Genomic DNA, 8,940 nt, shown 5'->3' with positions numbered 1-8,940 from the left:
GTTTGTAGAAATTTGATATTGTCAACAACATACAATATTTTTTAGGAGTGATGCACTAAAAATTTGGTACCAATATTATTGAGTGTCAGCGTATATGACAAATCCATAAAAGTAGAGAATTTGGTCTAGACAATCTCATGGTAGACCAATTTATTCAGCCACTCGACCACAACCGATAATTTTTCATGGAACATGTTGATGATGCTTCTTTATTATAGTAACCGATGACTAATTAATCTTAGTAACTATACATACACGTCATGGAGAGAGAAATTGTTAGTAACACATCAACAATAAAATAGACCAGCTTGCAATATAATTTTAATTCTATTTACTTATCCAATATCACCACTTGCTAAAGGCATGCATAGTCATTGATAAGTTCTTTTCTATGGCAACATTAACTACTGATGCATGATAAGATATCAGGGTGTAGAGGAAATGAACTCTCGATCGATCAAGGTGTATGTCCGCCGCCGCTGGACAAACCCTAGCCGTCTCTACTTCAACCTCCTCCATAGATCGGTCCTCCCTCCTCTAGCCAGCTTTTCCAGCGTCGGGAGGAGTGGGGAACCCGATCTATGTGGAGCTTTCAATAAAGTAGTTGATGGCCTGCAAGAACACATGATCATTCGTCCATGTTTTCGTGGAAGTATTATTTTTGGTTTTTATATCGTGTCCCAACGAGGAGCGTAGGAGGATGTTTATCTACGGTTGTCGCACCCAAGGTGTCACAAGTCTTAGGTGAATTGACTGCAAGGATTGAAATGGAAAATGGTAAATATGAATAATGGAATTTGAAGTGTTGAAAGTGCAAATAAAGTAAAATGCATAAAGGTAAACAGCTATTAAGAAGTAAACGGGTTTCTGCAATGTAAATATACGCGCGAAGGGATTCAGTTTATGGTGGAATAAATGTGATAAGTGAATATGATGCTTCCTATTTATATCTGAGAAAGCAAGCAATCCAAAATAGAAAAAGACTCCTCTTGTTAGATTTCATCTTTCCTCAATGATCATTCTGTCTGTTACCAAACGGAAATATTTGCTACAGGACACCGTTATTTTATGGTGTTTGCCAAAACACACCGCTCGATTGTGTCTTTGCCAAGAGAGAGTATCACAATGGCACCTGTCTTTGCCAAGAGAGAGTATCACAATGGCACAGTTATTTATGTGCGTTTGCCAAAATAATGATGTCCTTTAGCAAAATTTTCCCTTGAAAATAATGACATCCCGTAAAGGGAGCAAGACCATTTCGTCCGAGTGATGTTATTAACTAAAAGCTACAATGTAGAGTATCACATTGGCACCATGATTCATCAATCAACCATTTACAACAACTAGGAACTTCAAAAGAAAACACACATCAACACGCCTTAGTGCCCGATCAGGTCTACATATATACGAGTATACTATTTAAACAAGAAAATTCAATTCAAGTTTCGGGTGCATATGCTTCCACCACCCAAATAACATATTTTTAATTGTTAAAAATTCAACAATTTTTTTTTTGCATTGGCATCTCGATAATCTGTGTGGTCGATGTAAAAAAGATAAAACATGTCTTACAAAAACCTTATTATATTATCAAAATCTTTTTTACACACCCAAACGACAAGTCGATTTTCCATGATTGTACAAATGTATTTTTCGTTTATAATTTTTGACATGTCAAAATGTATCAAAGATGCATTATATAAAATAAAGGAAGGTTATGCACCCAAGAGCCAAAACACATCACTCTAAAATATACTTAAATATACTTAAAGTACTATAGATACATATCCTAAGATAAGAACTACGAGTTTACTGCCCTTTCCGCGTATTACAAGTTACCAACCAAACAGATAGTGGACATAAATATTAGTAACCTTACAGTCAGGCACACGTTTTAGTGTAGCAGATGCCCAGAGCTGTACTTTAGCAAACTGACTGCCACGGTAAAGCCGATTCTTATGCAGAAGAAGAACATTAGCCGTGAGTTCTCACTGCTTACTGTCAGAGGTCCACAGCCATAAGGAGACCCTCATATGCTTCTTAGGATCTTTCAGTGGGCAGTCCAGGGCAATCCTTCACCCAGTGCCCAACCACATGACAGCTGTAACAAGTACTGTTCTTAGGGCAGTTCACCATGAAATGTCCTTCCTCGCCGCACCGGTAACAATTGTTTGAGCGGGGAGTCGTGGGGCTGACTGTATACTTAGGTGGCATTGGTGACTTCGTTGGTGTTTGCAGTTCCACCATACCAACTGTTTGGTGCAGCATATTTGGAGACCCCTGAGAGACCGCAGCAATTGGTGAAGGGTGAGCAGGCGACAAGCAGTCTGTGGGTACAACATCACCCTCAACAATGTCAAATGGCCAATCATCATCATGTTCAGGGGGTTCATCAGGATTGGACGGTTTAGTTCCATTGTGGCCTCCCATCATAACAAGATTGTGCCCATTAGCTTCCTTCGTAACTGTATTGTACACCACATGTCCAGCCTCCCTTGGATTGTTGTATCCAGTTAGTGGCAGTTCTTCAGCAGCAACGTTGACTGGCACACGATGAGAGCATGCTCCATGCCCCTGCAGAATGAACAGATTCTTTGATTACTAACATAAGTTTTGAAGGTCATACCATGCATTGACAGTGGAAAAAGTCCCCCCTCCCCCCCTTTCAAACTATCTACTTGGCTGAGATTTTACCCCGAACTTTTAATTGGTCCACTTAAACCCCCCTAAACTAAGACTCCCACCTATGAAGCCTCCCCTGTTACACGACAGCGCTACCGACTAAGTTATGTGCCTCCCAGCTATCTCCGAACATCGTGTCATTAGCCGCACTGGTGCCGTCTGCTGCTGCAGAAGCTCCATGCAACAATGAGTTGATTTTGAAGCTGGACAAGCAACTCAGTGAGATGAACAAATTGTGGTCATGACTGGGTGGGTTGGATTTGCCACCCAAGGTCTGGCTGAACTCAATTAGACTGACCAAGTGTCGTAAGTGAGCCAAGTAAATGTTTGAGAGGGAGTAGTGTGTCAGACGGATAGTTTTTTGGGGAAAAGTGGAATTTTTGATTTCCAAATTAAGGAAGTGAATAGTAAGTCATATTTCCCCTGCTGCGAGGAGACTAGTAGTTCATATCACTCGTTTAAGAAGCAATCATCTCTTCACAGCAACTCCCAACTGAATAAACAGAGTAAAGGCATTTGGACATACAATGTATTCAATAGTTGTCTTATCTCAACCTTGTTTTATTGTTTAATAAGACACAGTATGATGGCTTGAACAAGGAAAATTCTGAATGAAATTGAGAAATGCCCACATACAAAAGGGCTCCAAGAAGATAATGATGGGATAGACACCTGTCTAATCAGGAATCACGTCATACATTGGGACAAGGATGTTGTGGGTTAGTTCGCCCCTCTGCTTCATCCCTATAAGATATGCACCCTTCTATCTCTCCTTGCTGTTGAACTCTTTGCTTTTATGTTCTTCAAAATACATATATCTCTTACGCCTATGTTTCCCACTGAGAGTTTTTAACCACATATCATCATTAAGACACACCAATAGTTGTTTTCCTTTTCTTTCAAAATTTGTAGCATGTCCTATTTTTCCTCAAAGCTTTGGACCGTTAACTGCACATCTTTTAGGACCTATAGAACTGAGTTATACATTTCCTTTTTCTCCCTTATGATACATAAACTTAGTTACTCCTGATAGCTATTAACCACACACCATCCTTAAAACCCGTCAGAGTGAGGGCTAGTCTTTTCTTCGCAAGAAGTTCTACGATATATTAATTCTTCATAACAGCATTTACTCAGGCATTGCCACCAGCTATTATTATTTATGTGTTTCTCAAACTAAAAGAATCACTTGCAACTTCTGTCATGATATATTTGACAGTTTTTCACAGGACTGGTATAACCAATAAAAAGAACACAAAGTATCAAGAGCTAAACCATCGTATACAAAAGAGAGCAAGATAGTATAATTGACCATAGTCCTATGAAAAATAACTAAAATATATTAGGAGGAATGACAAGAAAACTATCAAATAAAAGCATTACCTTCTGTATATGACACACATAGTATGACACCCCTTTGTCTTTCTCTGTTCTGCATTTCCCAGCAGTACACTTGCAGGTTGGTACACCACTGGATTTAGCACCTTGGGGACTAAAATTAACTGGAGTTGCAGCACCAGCACCTTGGGGACTAACAGTAAGTGGAGTTGTAGCACCAGCACCTTGGGGACTAAAATTAACTAGAGTTGCAGCACCAGCACCTTGGGGACTAACAGTAACTGGAGTTGTAGCACCAGCACCTTGGAGACTAACATTAACTTGAGTTGTAGCATTGGCCATACGATTTCCTTGAGTATTAAATACAAGAGGATAGTTCGGTTCAGGATGGCTCCAAAGGGCAGGTTGTGAATTTGGATTGGCATCAGATTGCTCACAGTTAGAAACATGGCGGCACTTCTGAAAAGTGGAGGTTGAACAAGTTGTCAGATTTACATGTACTCAAAAGAACAAAAACTGCGGATAAGAAGAAATCAGTTCAAAGAGAATGTAATTGAATGACATGCACATCAAATAAGGCAACTCTGACCAAGTCAATGAGATTGGGCCACATGCACAATGAATAAGCCTGTAGTTTCAAGAAAGGATAATACACAAAGAATTGGTCGATTTACACAGAATCACTGATATAGCACATACTCTCTTGCAAGTTGAAACATTTCCTAATGGCCTTTTTTGTTTCCTCCAGACAAACGATGATTGAATTTACGGAAACTGTTACGGATATGGGCATAAGACAAACCAGGTTATGAAATTGTACGCCATGCTATAAATGGTAGCTCTTCTATGTAAGTGTTATGGAGCATCCATACATAACAGTAAGGTTTTGAGTTACATTCTATAGTTGATCGCAGCATAGTTACACACTAGAGTTCATAAAATAACAGAGATCAAAATTTTGAGCCTAAACCATGGATTTTGTTCCCTAGCAACGACTTTATGCACTTTACCATACAGGTCGGATCAGGCTAGATGATGTCGAATGAGACTCATAAATTCTGAAAATATTGACAGCATTAACACAAGATGCATCCAACATACATGCGGTGAGAAATAAGAAAAAAATAGACAAATCATGTTGTGATTTCAGCTATAATTCACATCAAATATGTCTTAATTCTCATGTGTGCATCGAACTTAAATCTGAAATTATGTGACATCATAGATGCATCCTGTATTGATGCCTTAGGAAACTAAAAAAATATATCATGAAAATGTTGGATATGCGATCTACAATGATTTCACCATTCTACCTTAAGGTGTAGGTGCGCCCAAGTCACCCCTTGCCCAAACCCACATGGAAATTTTCAATAACAACGAAAGAAACAACATAAAACCTTATTCATATGAGAATTGTATACAGCTATACATGGATGGTGGAACACATAAAACCTTTGCTGAAGTTTGACAGAACTTTGAACCAAAACCTAGAATTAATCTACACAAGAAAGGACCCACGTGTCCCATCTATATGCAGATCTGAAGCTTATTCGTATGAATGATTAATTTTTACAGGAAATTCATCAAAATAAAAAAACAAATCTGAAGCCTTTGCTTGCTATCCACAAAATCTGAGCAGTTATTCCACACTACTATGTCAGTAGCTGAGCAGTTACTAGATCTCGCACCCGGTTTCACCTGAAAGCGATGGCTTGTTGCCAAATTGAGGGAAAACAGAAGAGCTCAGGTTTTTTTTATTACCATAACCAGGAACTGGAAGGGCTCAAGAAGCCTAGATAATCATTGCATTCTTCTACCCCCAAATCCCAACATCATCATTGCCTCGTCTCCACACCCCAAAATAGAAAATTCGAAGCAATCATCCTCGACATTACCCCTTCCAGCCTACACTGGAATTTCCCCTTCCAAGAAAACCAAGCACACTGAACCATTCTTTTTACCCCCAAAAGAGGTAGTCTAGGCTATGACCAACAGATGATCTTGGGGGAGGGGAGGGGGGCGCTTTACCGGCGTTGCCGAGCAGACGTATGTCCAGCCTCCGGGCTCCTTCCACTCCACGTCACACGGCCCGCGCCGGCAAATGCACTCCTTCTGAGGGAAAGTTGGAGGCGCGAGCCCAACCGGCGGCGGCGGCGGCGGCGGCGGCGGCGTCAGGTCCTGCGTGGCGCGGCGCTCATGAAGGCTCCGCTCCATCTCCTCTGCGGCGCGGAAAAGGAAGTCGTCGTCGTCTTCGTCGTCATCCATGTTGCCGTCGCCGCCGCCGCTGGGGAAATCGAGCTGCCGCCTCACGGGGTGGGGCCGCGCGTCTGGGAGCGCCGCCGCCGCCACCACAACCGCTGCCGGAGATGGGGAGCGGATGGTGGTTGGAGCGTGGCAGGAAGCGACGCTCTCCGCGTAGGTGGTGACGCTGCTCATCCTCCTTCCGCACGCTCGCTGTCTCTCTCCCCCTGCTCTCCTCGATCACATCACACTGACACACACTCTCCCTAGAGACTATGAAGATGATTCCAGCTAGGCCCGACACAAAAAGATGTAAAGTGACCGCCTAGTTAAAATTTGGAAAAATTTGCTACATGACACTGTTATTTTATGGCATTTGCTGAAACACACTGTTCAATTATGTCTTTGTCAAATACCATTATAATTTTGTGATACATTTGCCACAACACACCATCTGGCTAAAAAGGAAAGTTTTGCACTTTATTTTCAAAACCTAAAGTGCAAAACTTTTCGTTTTTAGCCAGGTGGTGTGTTCTGCCAAATGTGCCACAAAATTATAATGGTATCTGGCAAAGACACAATCGAGCAGTGTGTTTCAGCAAATGCCCAAAAATAACAGTGTCCCGTGGCAAATTTTCCCTTAAAATTTGGGTCTGCCTTCGGCCCACCTATTCGATGTAAATTAATTAGGTTGTCTATAGATACCTAACCACGACCTAAATTTAGGGTTGAAATACGTCTCAGTGAGCATGTGATGAGTCCGCAGGCGTCCTCCTCTCGCCGTTGGCAAAAGCCACTTTCATTCCTGCCACCCCAAATATCATATGGCAAAAACCTAACCAGTGATGGACGCTCTCGCCGTTGTAGCCGCCATGGAAGCCGACGAAGCCACCGCAATTACTGCCACACTCGGCCAAGAGGCCACACCTATGGTAGGCTCAAAATGCGTCGTCTCCGCCAGCCGCGATACGAAGGTCAAGGTGCCGAAGAAGGTGCTGACTAAATAAGAGAAGCTCGACGAGGCTAGGAGACGACGGGACCGCCACGCCAATGTGCGGCTGAAGCCCAGCAAGCCGACGTTGCCACCGCAAGGGTGGCCGCCTCGATGACCTTGGACATGCACACCAAAGCAAATGTCCATGTGAGGCTAGCGTCTGTCGTGCTCCCCAGGCCTCGTCGGTGAGCTCTGTAAGTTCCCAACTGGCACGACCACCTATGCATGGGTGGCCATCAATACTTGCAGGTCATGGCAACTGGTGAGTTTTGATTTGCTATGGTTCCTGCAGATGCTAGCCTAGCCAACACACTATCCAACTGAGCAGATACTTGCTCGATCGTCATAGCCATGGTGGTGATATGCTACTCCACCGTAGTCACTCGTACTACCATACTCAGTGGATGCGTCGTGATGCCTCTGCTTTGTTCTACCTGGTTCTACCGCTGTCGAGATCCACGAGTACTAAGACAGGTCGTTCCTCTGCAATTGATCCCCAACCGCCTCCTGAATCGTATCAGAAAAACTGAGCCAACGAGAATTCTACCCAAACACGAGGAGTGTGAGAGGAACCTTCGTCGTCGTCAACCCCGTGGCCGAATGAACCCGTCGACCGATAGATCGCCTCCCGCGCCACCAATAGAGTAGCAGTCGCACACCGCCACCGCGAGAATCGAGAGAGACAAAGGATTTACGAGAGATCCCGACCCGATCTTCTCAAACTCAACTCGCCTCCGAAATCTACAACACTAGCATATCCGTCGGATTTTTTCTGTGGAATTTTCTCTGGAATTTTGTCTATTCCTCCGATGAAGTGGCAACTGATATCAATTGTGACGATCCTTACTAGTGGCAACACACCAAATAGTTCGAACTCAGTCTATACAACCACAAATCAACAAATCTGGACATAATTTAGAGTTCTTTGGAAGGAAGAGAGGAGCAACTAGAGATAGAAGCGTGTGTCTTTACACTTGTGGTCGTTCATGCATGATCCTTTCCCTGATTTCCCATACAAGGATGAGACCCCTGTGTGATGTCTTGCACATCTTCGTCTTGGGCTTGGGCCTTTGCGGGCTGCACCACGCCATGGGCTTCTATAGAGACAGTGACAGTCATATGCTAGCATGAATCTAGAAGCAAATAGTTCTAAAAAAAAATGAATCTAGAAGAAAATTCAATGGTCTGGATACTTTTTATATATTATTACAACCTAGGTGTAACTAGGAATATCTTAGTTGCAATCTATTTGCAACTAGAAAAATGTTGCAACCCATTTACAACTATCATACCAGCATGAACCGCGAGAGGCGACTGAGATTTATGAAATCTCATGCACCTTGGAGTTAGCAATTCTGATCAATATCCTAGGCATTAAACATTAAACTTAATACAGAATGCCAAGGCTCTCAATGTAAATATCCAAATAAAGCATTATGGATTTTACTTCCTCCGGATTAAAACAATCAACCAACCAGCCCATTGGCGAGGGTGTTCGACGACTGCTACCACCTAGGTACTAAGTTTACCAAAGTACGGTACAATTTAAGCATAATTTTCGCGAAGGTTCTTTACCAATCAGCACAATATGTATTTATGAAAGTGCATGGAGCCCCCATGTGTGGTTTTGGTAATTAATGACAATCCCTATGGACTAATGTTTGCATTGAGTTATATTTGTAGGA

At 42.6% G+C, this 8,940-nt stretch overlaps 1 protein-coding gene across 1 annotated transcript; it reads right to left on the bottom strand.

Moving 5' to 3' along the window:
• Window positions 1-1,796: 1,796 nt before the first annotated feature.
• On the bottom strand, window positions 1,797-6,456 carry LOC124699088. The gene is made up of 3 exons (XM_047231455.1): window positions 6,049-6,456; window positions 4,066-4,479; window positions 1,797-2,574 (listed from the first exon to the last, which is right to left on the bottom strand). Exons 1-3 carry the CDS (start codon window positions 6,454-6,456, stop codon window positions 2,041-2,043), a joined length of 1,356 nt encoding a protein of 451 aa, XP_047087411.1. The 3' UTR covers window positions 1,797-2,040.
• Window positions 6,457-8,940: the final 2,484 nt, after the last annotated feature.

This window comes from Lolium rigidum, chromosome 3 (genome assembly GCF_022539505.1).
Source record: "Lolium rigidum isolate FL_2022 chromosome 3, APGP_CSIRO_Lrig_0.1, whole genome shotgun sequence".
Taxonomy (NCBI): domain Eukaryota; kingdom Viridiplantae; phylum Streptophyta; class Magnoliopsida; order Poales; family Poaceae; genus Lolium; species Lolium rigidum.
Note: the sequence above shows the minus strand (reverse complement) of the source record. Positions and strands in the feature narration are given on the sequence as shown.

What these genes read in the sequence shown, in the direction of transcription:
- LOC124699088 (XM_047231455.1), bottom strand. Translation starts at nt 6,456, where the DNA reads ATGAGCAGCGTCACCACCTACGCGGAGAGCGTCGCTTCCTGCCACGCT. An exon ending in ACGTCTGCTCGGCAACGCCG is followed by an intron (nt 4,480 to 6,048) that starts GTAAAGCGCCCC and finishes TCCACTTTTCAG; the next exon opens with AAGTGCCGCCATGTTTCTAA. An exon ending in ATGTGTGTCATATACAGAAG is followed by an intron (nt 2,575 to 4,065) that starts GTAATGCTTTTA and finishes TTCATTCTGCAG; the next exon opens with GGGCATGGAGCATGCTCTCA.